This window comes from Galeopterus variegatus, unplaced genomic scaffold (genome assembly GCF_000696425.1).
Source record: "Galeopterus variegatus unplaced genomic scaffold, G_variegatus-3.0.2 Scaffold1011, whole genome shotgun sequence".
Taxonomy (NCBI): Eukaryota; Metazoa; Chordata; class Mammalia; order Dermoptera; family Cynocephalidae; genus Galeopterus; species Galeopterus variegatus.
The window spans coordinates 55,427-67,696 of NW_007727122.1; the positions used below are offsets into that span (position 1 = coordinate 55,427).

The following is a 12,270-nucleotide window of genomic DNA, read 5'->3' on the forward strand; positions in this document are numbered from 1 at the left end:
CTGTAGTATTAGGTCGTTTAAGGCCTTTAAGGCCAGGCTAAAGGGATACAAACATTTGAAGCAATTTTCTTTTATTCATGTAAAGACTGAGAAATTACAAACTCTCAATGCTAGTAGGTTTTCTGGTCTCCTGCGCCACACCCCCCACAACTTCCCAACACACAGTATGCCTGCTCTGACCTATTAGCAGTCCCTGGGCCTGAGCTGGACTAGTGGAGGAGGGACAGCCAAGCTCCTCCCAGAGGCCACGGAATGTTAGCAAGCCCCAGCAGCCGGGAGGAATTTGCTTTAAAACAAATTTGCTTGGAAGCGCAAATGAAGCATATCCTCTTGGATGCTTATGAGATCTTGAAGCATGTCACTTTATCTCCATCCCAGCACCGGGGTCCTATACTCCAATGGAATTTATACGTCACTTTGTTTAATGGAGTGAGAAGAAACAGAAAGAAAGTACAGCGCCCCATGTTTTCCAGTGTGACTCCAGCCATCTGTGAGTCACTGCATGAGTGAGCCCTGAAGCCCAAAGAGGCCACCCATCTGTCTCTCTTGCCCTTTGGCTGGGACAGCAAATGCCACCTGGTGCACAATGTGGATGCATGAGGACAGCCCCTCAGGTGCGAGCCAGTGGTCCCTTGGCAATTCTGCAGAAGCACACGCAGGCACAGTCAGTATAAATCCATAGCTGGCTATGCTGCACTGTGCTCACGTATGAGACATGACCACTCAGACAAAAACCATGGAAATCACAGCAATGTCTTACTCACCCAGAATTTTACGAGGAAGAAGGCATTTTGAGGGCCCTTTCCAAACAGTTCCTTTAAGCCACCTTTCTTTTCAGGAAATTTGTCATAAATCTGACGAATGTCCACTGATTCGAGCAAAGGGTCACTGTAAGAATGGTTGGCATGTCCAATGTGCACGAAGAGGTGTTTGTTGTACTGTAAGAAACCAGCAGAAACATTCCCATTACAAACTCTTTGATCAACCCAGGACGCATCTGTCTTGAGCAGATAAGGAGCAGTAGCCTGGAAATTTTGGAATTAGGCCTTGAATAGCCTAGGGTCTGTGCCTTTGAAAAGACGAATATGGTAAGAAAAGCTGTTATGGCTTAAGGTTAAAACAATCATCATCTTTTATGGACAAGGGCATATATTTTCCAAATGCCTAAAAAAGACTTTTTGCAGACACAATAATAAACAACAATTTAAGTAATCTAACAAACCAAGAAATAATTCTATTACCTGGTTTCACCTGACTTAACTGCAAATGACAGCAACACTCTTCGGAGCCCATTATTTATAGTATAAGCCCAATAAGAAATACACGTGGAGTTAGATAACTTCATCATCCACACAGAATGCACTTCTTGCCCAGCTCCCCTAGCAACAGCATAGATGCAGTGGTCTGAGCAATGGTACCCACTTCCTTCAGAAGTGAGAGTGCTGAGCTACTTTGTCACCTGTCCCCTTAGTAACCAATCTAAAACTTCTACGTATGAGCTAGTCAACATGTAGTGGTCAGTGCAAAGTTAAGGTAAGGGGTATAGATCACTGAGAGGATCTACAAGGCCATATGTGGTTGTCAACAAAGAACACAGGTCACTCATTCATGAAAAAACAAAGAAAAACCCCTAAACACTGTTAAGTCATTTAACTTACAAAGGACACCCTTTCTTCTTCTTGCTTTTGGTATAAGACTGGACCACAAAAGAGCATGTCCAAACCAATGGTTCTCAACCCAGGCTGCATCAGAATCACCAAGGAGCACTCACCAATGCCTGGGCACATCCCAAACTAATTGAAGTCTCTGAGAATGAAGCCAGACATCAGTTATTTTAATGCTCCTTGTGTGGATTCCAATACGCAGACAAGTTGTTTTTTTTTTTTTGTCTTTTTCCGTGTCCGGCAACGGATCGCAACCCTCAGTGTTGCCCCCGCACCGGACCAGGGACCGGCAACCCTCGGCGTTGCTCCCGCGCCTCGCTCAGCCAGTGAGCGGGAACCAGTCTGCATGTGGGATCCGAACCCTCGGGCGGGAGCGCCGCCACGCTTCCCAAGCGGTGCACTCATCCAGTGCGCCACCGGGCCGGCCCCGCAGACAAGTTTGAGAACCACTGAAGTAGACACTATTCCAGACACTCCACACCTCACCTCCCCCCCCGCCCCCCTGCTGAACAGGCAGAAGCACCAACTTAATGCCACACAGGCCAGGAAATCGGGTGGTGGGGGGAACTACAGGGGACTCAGAGCCAAGCAGTGTTCACAGAGAAACCCCATCTCCACCTTCTTCTCTTAGCAGTGCCTGCTCACTTCCCAATTCTCCAACCACTCTGAGCACTGATCACACAGGAAGTCCCAAATAACAGAAGGCCTGGTCAAAGCTGCCTAGCAGGAGAACTACTATATATTGGTTAAGAATATGTTGTCTGGACTCAGCCTGTTCAAGCACACACCTTTGTGCCCACTAAAAATTAGCCATGACACTGGGCAAGTGCCTCCCCAGTCTCCAAAATGAGGACAGCGATGGCATCTTCTTCACAGGGTTGTTCTAGGGTTTAAATGAAATATCATACCTAACCAGTTTATCAGAGACCCTGGATTCAACAAAGAGTAAGCACTCAATAAATGCTAGTTATTATTTTTTTATATACATAGAAAATCTCCCTTTGAGATTCACAGCGAATATCAGCATATTAAAAGCACTGCCATAAGGAAACACTTTTTAACTTTGTATAACCCAAAGTTTCCCAAAATCAACTGGTCACAAAACCCTATTAAATACATCCTGAGGAAGTACTGGTTTAAATCCGGGACCTGCCACCCACACCATGGATCTCTGCCCCCAATGGCAGACCTCCCACCTGACGCCATTGATGCATATATAGGTCGTGTGACCAGGGCAGCTATCTTCTGGAACAGGGCCAACCTCTCTCCTGTTCAACATCAGAGTGATAGCTTTATCAAGGCTTCAAAAACCCTAAAAGGTATCAGGTATAATGAAAAAGAGGAACCTATCAAGCTCTTACATGGACCCAGCCATATGGACTAACTGCCTGGCGGATTTCAGGTAAGTCTGTGAATCTGTTAACTACTACAGAAGAACTGAGTCTGGCTGTGCTGGAAGAAATTTTTTTAAAAAAGAGTAAAAAGTAAAAGCCATTTTGTTAGGGAGGTGGGATTATGGGGTGGGAGGAGTGTCTTTGGTCTTTTTATAGATTTCCCAAATGTTGCCACATCATCTTTTCAGTTCTAAGCAAACAAAAGCCCACAGAAATGTATGAGGCCCGGTCACAGCTGCTAACAAGCTCTCATCAGTGGGCAAAAGGAGAAGAAATAACATAAGCAAAATTAGAGGCACAGACACTGGCGTAAAGGCCACCAGAGACACACAGATGGACATGGAGCGAACGCTTCACGTCCAGCTCCTCTGGTCATCCTCTGTCGCCCGTCACTGCAGGAGTGAGGGCAAAAGGTGCTGTTCCTTCACTATCCAGACAACTGGCCATCTGTACGTCCATCCACCCAACCCTTATACTCTGCTTGCAGCTGGCTGTCAACTCTGCCCAGTTCTGGGAGGTACCATTTCTGTCGGTTCTAGCGCCTTCGTGTAGGCAGTGAGTTTATGGAAGAGAATGGAAGACAAGCAGAGCCTTGGGGACCCCATGAATTGAATGAGTCTCCCAGTTGGGCTCCAACCTCCCAGCTTTACTCTCTCACCAGGTGCCCGTGGGCCGGGCCAGAAGGGGGTTGAAGTTAAGAAGCTGTAAAATTTGAAGTCTTTTTGCTCTTGATGTCAAAATGTCCCTCCACTGTACTATTGGAACTCAGGGACCACAACCCTGACCTCTGCACGTCAAGAGGTCAGGGAGGTGAATGGAGGGTAAAACTGACCACATTTCAGTGGGGGCCAGGATGGCACAGCTAAAAGGCAAGGTGCTGAGTACAAACCACAAAAGCTCTGGAGCCAGACACAAACCTGAAATCTTAGTTTTCTCACATGTACAGTGGGGATATATCTGTACCACAGAACAGTTCTGAAGACTAAAGGAAATAACTCACAGAAGGTGCTTGGCATAGGGCCTGGCATATAATTGTAGCTGGTAAGACTGCTATTGTCATGGCTTATTGTCATGTGAGATTAACTAGATCCTGGGGTAGAAGCAAAAGAACTTTCCTGAATTAGCTATCCCTCCTGCCTAGCAAAGAAAAAATAAACACAAATAAGCCAAGAGCTGGGAGTAAGTTGTGAAGCCAGAGAGGACTGCTCCAGTCCTTGACTGTGGCCCACTCATGACCAGCTGCTTAGGGTGTGGGTCTCTCAGTGTGTCTGAAGGAAGGAAAAGAATCTGTGCCCATTGAGTGCTGTGAACAATGTGCTTTTTCTATATGTGATCTCAGGTGATCCTTGCCTCATGACAACGTTGTAGGTAGATTTTATTAAGATCATTTTACAGATGAGGAAATAGAAGCTTAGAGAGGAGCTGACTTGCCTGAGGTCACACATCCGGGAATAGTCCTGGAAAATTAAGAATAAAACTTGGATCTGTCAACACCACAGCCCTTGCTGCAAACATCAATCACACCATCTCCCAGAGGAAAATGCCTGAGCCCTTTTAACTCTGTCAGATCAACTTTTTCTGAAAGTTGATTTGAGGAAAAAATAAAACCTAAATAGTGTTTTCAAAATTTTATGAAATTAAGTTAGAATTTGGGACAAACATAATGATCCATAAATGCATCAGATAGAGTCCTCAAAGGTTTCTATTTTAGGAAAGTTACCTCTGTGCCCAAGTGGCAGAAATGAACAGAGAAGGGGGGCAGGCTGTCTTTGCCAAAGGAAATCGGGCACTGCCTCTCCAAGGCTGGTGACTTGAAACCAAACCTTGTCCATTGGCATCTGAGTGACTTTATTCCTGCCAAGAGGTGACTTTGTTTCTAAGAATACAAAGGACTAAAGAAGGTGTCCTGGAGACCACAGCAGTGAAACAAACAGACCTCCCTCTCCCCTTAATTCAACCCAGGCAGGTCAGGAATCCCTCTGCTCCCAAATCCAGAGGCTGAAAAGAAGAAATCTACCTGACATTTTTGGGTTCAAGTTTTAATGAAATTAAAACTCTAAAAACCATTTGGTGAGGCTCTAACTTCTTCCCATCCTGCCAGTTCTCCTTATAAGGGAAGAAGTCTAGGGTGGATTCTTCACTTTCCTCCCTTTGTCCCAAATAAATCCCATTTTTTCTCCAGCAATGGTAGTTTCCCCAAAACTATAAAAAAAAAAGGGGGGGGGGGGCTCTATTCCACAGAGAAGAAAACAAAGACTCACAAAAACCACAAGTATTTGGGGCAATACATGAGGGAAACAGGGCGAATGCCAGTGAGTCACTTACGCCAAAGCCTAAGACTAGATTTCAATATCTAAAACAGAGGCTAACTCTTACCAAAAAAAGAGTTAACTCTTTTTTAAAAAACACTAAAAAAGTCCCCTAGGCACTCAGAAGAAGCACAATTGACCATCAACACATCAAGGGCCACAATGAAAAAGGTACTCACTCTGCATCTCTCTTTTATGAATTTTAATAGAAGAAACCAGCACACTTGTCATCCATTACATGCCAGGCATTGTGCTAGGCTCAGGAAATCCATGAGCCAGCACCACCCAGTGCTTGTCTTCACAGAACCTGCAGTGTGACTATACGGAGCTGGCGTATTGCCTCTATAGTTACAATCATGTGTTGTTCATACAAATATATGCTCTCATAGATTCCTATACAGAAGACAGTGTTATTAAAGATAGTCAATACCACCTCTCCTGCATATCAGATGGCTTAAATCAGCTTTTACCTGCTCTTTTTATAAGAATGACCTTATTCTCCATAATTAAACAGAGAGTGTTATTCATTAGCAAGAAGAACATTTATGGAATTCACCTAGAAAACATGAATAGTTTCCAAGTCCAAGGTGAGAAGCATGATGAACTCCAAGTTATACATTACATGTGAGAGTAGAATACACTCTCAGATATCTAAGGTTCCAGAAAATTGACTTTCCTTACAACTTAGATAGCGATGTTCCTACAAAATGAGGGAGTAAATGAAAAAAGAGGGACATGGGGCCTAGCAGAGGAGAGGTAAAGGAACTAGGCAGGTCAACAGCTGGCCGCTGAGCAGGACAGCAACCCATCCAGAGTAGATGTGGAGCTGCAGGCTCCCAGAGGGGTATGAGGAAGAAGAGAACGGACCTGTGAGATTCCCTTGTTGACCTGATCGTCTGGAGTAGAGTTCTGTTAGAAACCTGGAGGATGAATCTGCGTAGGTATGGAAAAACTAAACAAACAAATAAGGCAATGACATAACCCAGAAAATACAAAAATTTAACAGCTAAGAAGATGACTGTCGATACATCACATTAACCATGCTGTGCGCACAATCTACGCAGATTTGTAATATAAATACTGAATGTTAATTAAACCAAAATTGTGATATCACCACAATGGGGTGTTGAAAGGAAGAGTAGAGAATGGTGTGCTAAATTTAGAGCACTAAATGTTGGTTGTCCACAACAAGTCAATAGATGATGTCTAAAATTGATGGAATGAGATATACAGTAAAATCACGTTATTTAGAAATGTGGAGATAAATATACAAAGGAATAGCACATAGGGCTGCAAGCAGCTGTCCCTAAGGAGCAGGACTGGGAGACGAGCAGACATGGCAGCAGACTGCTGCTTTTCCTGATGGGCCACGTGGTTGAACCTGGCTTACACATGATCAAAAAGTATCTGGAAACATTATTGAGGAAGGGAAAGAACTATAAAAGGAAACAGAAATATTACTTCGAGATGTTTATTCTACATTGGCCACAAGTCCCTGGACTCTAAAGGAACTTGGGTTGGACTGCAAAGCTTTCCAGCAACTCAAATGCTCAGGACAACTGAACAGGAACTGTGGAGCTTGTCTGCATGCTGGGTTCACCCAAAACACAGATGTTGCTCCAGCAAAACCCTGCCTGCATCAAGAACACCCCACAGCTCAGCAGCACCTCACACAATCTTACTACATGAATTTCTATTCTGACTTGAGAAAATGCTCATTTTCTCTTTCCATTGCTATAATCCCTCCAGTTACTCTTCAGAACAGTTGTGAACAGTGATAAAGGTGAATGTAATCCTAAAAACTGAACAAATTTACTTGCAAAGTATTATTTAAGTACCCTGGGGGTTTAACAAAGGACTTCCCTCCTTCTCTCCTTCTCCAAAGTTACTCAGCAAGGTCACGTTCTTTCCTGGTCCCTGCATAGGGGGCTGCAGAGAGGAGCACCTGGTGTCTGGAGTCAGATGGGATCTGGGTCTGAATCTGGGTACTGGTGCCACTTCCTACCTGAGTCATCCAGGACAGGTGATTTCAGCCCTCTCTGCTGCTGTTTCCACATCTGTAATGCAGGGAAAGTAACAGTACCTACTTCACAGGAGTGTCCAGAGCATTAAATAAGATAATGCATGGAAAATACATAAAACTGTGCCTATTGCGTAATTTGTTGTTGCTGTTATTACTATTTCTCCAAATAATCATGACGTTTCTTTACTTGGGAAGAGATCATGTGAAATCAATGCTGTTCCTCTGATAGCAACAAAATGGAAATACTAAAATTAAAAGCAGAAGTGAAGGCAGGAAAGTTTCTGACACATTAAGGTGATTGCTACACTGTTCCGACATTACCATCAGTATTGGAATGCAGGGTAGCAGAGTGGGGGGTCTTGTGTGATCATACACCTGCAGCTCCCTCAGCCAAGCTGTGCCCTCTCCAGACCCCTGCTTCCTGAGCTCCCTCTCTGAAGCACACAAAGTCTGTCCTCGAAAGTGGGGTGGGGCAGCCTTGGAGGTTGCCCCGCATTGCAGATGAGAAAAAACAGAACAGTACAACTTCCAAAAGTGGTCAATAGGACTTTATTTTCTTTCTTTTTCTCATTTTGTAAAGGACTGCTAATATGTTCTGTTCTAGAGGCCTCTGATGGGGCAGTTCAATTTTTGTGGAAAAGGAAGGAAAAGCCCTATAAACCTTCAAGTCCTTGGCATCTGCGCAGCACCCTCGGACATCCCCCAGCCCTGCACTGCACCATCTGACCTGAAGATGGCAGTCTTTTCCTAAACTTGTTCCAAAAATTCTAAATATTCGAAGAATGTAGTAAAACCTTGAAAAATGACTGTCAAATAATACCAAGAGAAAAATTATAATCCACTTAGGAATTTAAAGAAAGCAAGACAAATAACTCATGTCAAGGGATGCTAATGTACAAGTTGGAGCAGAGCAAGAACAAATCACCTACACTTGCTTCTTGTCACATTCCTGCCCAGACGTCTGTCCAGCCACCTCTGGGGCAGCCTGTGACAGCCCCTGGGCCCTCCAGGGACAGGGAGTGGGTGTGGAACCAAGCCAAGAAAATGACCTACATATTCAGCCCACGGGGCTTGCCTGGCTCAGCACCGCTGCCTAGGAGAAAGTGAATCTGCAGGAGTCTTCTCAGCTGGCTGGCTGGCCCCCGCACTGCTTTATGCCTGCCCTGTGTTCTTTCCCGAAAGAAGCATCACTGGAAACAAGGAGCAAGTAAGTCCTTCCTTCCAGGGTCCCCACAGGGATGCCTGCTCCCCATCTCTCACTTCCACCATCCACTTCTACCACCATCTCCACAGACGGGCTGCTGTCTTCCCAGAAAGGAGTGTGCCTTCCCCTCAGGAGAGCAGCTGAAAGGGCTCACCGGCTGAGTGCGGGGACAGCGACTGAAGGCAGGCGGGTGGGGCGCTGTCCTGCCAAGGAAAGCAGATGGAGCCTGGCCGGGGCCTCCATGAAATGTCTATAAAACCCAGGTTTCCAGATGCTTTCAATTGCCTCATCCCTAAACAGTAATGAAGACAGAGGGTGAGAGCCAGAGCAGCTCAAAGACACTGAGGATGAACCACCGAGCAGTGGGCTGCTGCCACGGGAGGAGTGCTGGGCGTGGACCAGCTCCGAGGACAGCTCGGCAATCACGTGGGACTGCAGGGGCGGAGACCATACCACACCACACTGAGCTTCCACCCCAGGAAGACTCACAAATCTCCCATGCACCACTAGGACACCAGGCTTGGTAAAACATATGAGAAAAACCTGGGAAAAGCCCGAAAACAGGGCACTGCCAACCCTCAGACCAGCTGTAGCCTTCTTCCAAGAACGTGGAAGGCCGAACATACTTTCTATTTATTCTAAGCATGTGATGAGCACATTAACAACACACGGGTTAGATTCCAGGCTCTGCTGTTTCTGAGTTGTGTGGCCTGAGGCAAGTTGCTTAATCTTTCTGGGCCTCAGCTTCCTCGTGTGAACACAGGGATGGCACTTGGCCTGTGCTTCTCCAGCGGTCAATGTGAAGGTCAAATGAAACAGTAAATGTGCAAGTTCCATGCTGGCTAGAGAGCTGCACATATGCTGGGGTGCTGGCTTGCTATTATGAGATCCACATGCAAACCCTGAACTGGGGGAGAAAAGGAGCCTCTTTTCTGAAGGACCAGGAACCAGACCTGCTCAAACAGCCATGCCCCACTCTGAGATGTAGCAACTGCTTCAGCAGCCACTGCAGGGCTTAGAAACTTCTCCAGAGACACCGTGTCCTTCCCCACCCTGCCCAAGACACAGGCAAGGGTCCTCCTGGCAATCCAGAATTGAAACTTTGCTTCTGATCTTATTTCACCAATCTAACCCCACACACAACCATCCTCCCTTCTTTCTTCCACAGCCCTCACCAATGTCCTATTTCCTTGGGGTTACACCGCTCACATTTTCCAAAGTCAGGATCCGTGATCTGGCGAAAGAATTTCAGTTGATCTCTGAATTTAGGCCTTTGAAGGAAGCTATAAAGATAAGAAAATGAAATCCTTGGGCCCACATTTGACCAACTGCCTTTATGGGAAAGAATAAGGCTATCTGCAGGATGTACCTACAGAACTTCAGGGCAGGTTCGGCTAGAGGTCCACCACTCCCCAGAGGGGAGAACTCGGGCTCTCTCGGGCCATGGAGATTGCTGACTCCCACCTACGTCCAGGAGGCCCCAGGATTCTCAGCTGCTGTACCAGCTACTTAGGAATAAAGATAAGGGGCCAGACACCCCAGGAGGCAAAACTCCTTGCCTAGCAGAGGCCACCCTACAGGAATTTTCTCCTCTCTTGGAGCCCAAATCAAATGTCCATCTGTGAGCTGGTAACAGTTGCGGCCCTCCCCTTGCCCCCAGGTAGTGGGGTGAGCGCCATGCTCTCACAGAGTGAGATAAGACATGGGAAGGCAGTTGGTGAACGACAGAGCTCCCTGAATGCTGGTTACTGCCACCATTCCCCAAGATTCCTCACGCTGTTAGCCTCCAGTTCAGATAAAGTTCAAACAGCCAGCCCTGCCATCTATTAGCTGGGTCTCAGGCTAAGTTACTCTCTCAGTCTCTGTTTCCAATACCTATTTCAACAAGTTTATTTTTTGGATGAAAAAACACGAGCACTATCACCAAGACAGTTCGTAGCAATCCTGCTTCCTCCTCCGCTCCATGACTCTTTAAACTCTATCAGCATCCTTGGTCTCAAAAACTGTCATTTCCATTTATTCTCTTCCTCTCACAGCTAAATAACCCCTAATACCTTTTAACTTCATCTCCGCCAGGTCTCTTCCCCTCTGCCATTCCCTACCACCTACTCCCTCAGCACTGCCCGGGACTGATCTTGTCACCCCGCACCTGGACCAGCAGCAGCATTACCTGACCTCCAGCCCCGCCTCCCTCTCACCTTCCTGAACCACACATCAGATCACATCCTCTCTTTAAAAAGGGGTTGGGTGGGAGAATATATACTCATATTATACTATATATACATATATATATATATATATATATATATAATCTCCATATATATATATAATCTCCATATATATATATAATCTCCATATATATATCTCTCTCCAGGAAAAAACATATATATCTCTCCAGGAAAAAACATATATATATCTCCAGGAAAAAACTCATCAAAGGGGTAGCAGTGGCTACCTACTTAGGGGTGGGATAGGAATTAGAAGGAAGTCTCCCTCCGATTCTTTCATACTTATAGATTTTTGACCAAATGAATTGACAACCTATCCAAAAAATTAATAAAAAAAAATATTCTGGCTCCCACCTGAATTGCGATAGAGTCCAAACCATCTGGTGAGCACGTTTTCCCAAGCCCAGTTCCTGTCCAGCTCTCTGGCCCGATTTCCAACTACATTACTGTAAGACATGCAGGTTCAAAAAACATTTCTTGAGTGCTCGATGTGTCCAGGGACTTTACTAAATGTAATTATCACAGTAATACAGTGAGAGTGATGCTATTATGTCCACTTTACAGACTGAACACTGAGGCCATGCTGTGAAGCAATTTGCCCCAAATCTCACACATTGGTAAGAATTCAAGTATCAACCTGCTCTTTCCCCTAAAGATGCTGCCACTAGAGCATGATAGAAGATATGTCTAAAGGGCAGGTGGGAACATTCTTTGTTTCTCTCACACACTGCCCCAAACCCTGAGAAGAATCACAGATACATGGGTTGGAAAAAGAACTCAGAGAACACCCTTCCCAACTCTCCACCCAATGTGAGGGGCCCTGTGACTTCCAGCCTTGCTCGGGGAGCTCACACTTTGGAGGCAGCTGTTTTCAATTCTGAATAATGTCTTTATTTCTTCAAAAGTATAGTGAAGTAGTTAAGCATACAGTGTTGAGCCAACCTTGGCACAGCCACCACTCCTGGCGGTGGCTCTTGATAATGTTACTTAACTGTTCTGAGGCACAGTTCCTTGACTTATAGACTGAACATAAAAACAGTACCTATGTCTAAATGCTTGGCACATAGTGCTTATAACACAGCTCAATAAGTGCTGGTGACAATCACTGTTGTTATCATAGATAAAGGAGTTTCCTACCTTGAGCTCAGGTTTGCGCCTGTTCCGTATCACGGGACTTTTCTGATTCTGTAACACAGTGCTGCTTCAAAATCTAAAGAGAACAATCTCCTTGCCTCTCCCTCTCTATCCCAAAGTTTCCTCTTCTCTGGCTGTGCAACTTCTACCTTAGCCAACCCTTCACACACTCTCTTCCTGCCCACAGCTCCTGCTGGCATCCACACAACAGGCATCACACAACCCAGTACAGCCTGGGAAGCCCAGGGTTTGCAAGCTGTGGAGCAGGATGTGGCTGCACTGAGGGACTGAAGGACCCTGCCACGCCCCAGGTT

General features: G+C 45.7%; 1 protein-coding gene across 4 annotated transcripts in view; it reads right to left on the minus strand.

The window, feature by feature from the left end:
• The window catches only part of TEAD1 (TEA domain family member 1 (SV40 transcriptional enhancer factor)), a 165,506-nt gene that overhangs the window by 32,049 nt on the left and 121,187 nt on the right, over positions 1–12,270 (minus strand). For all 4 annotated transcript variants that reach the window (XM_008574187.1, XM_008574185.1, XM_008574186.1 and 1 more), the window contains one exon: positions 765–938. In XM_008574187.1, coding sequence (XP_008572409.1) covers positions 765–938 — 174 coding nt within the window. The remainder of the gene's footprint in view (positions 1–764; positions 939–12,270) is intronic.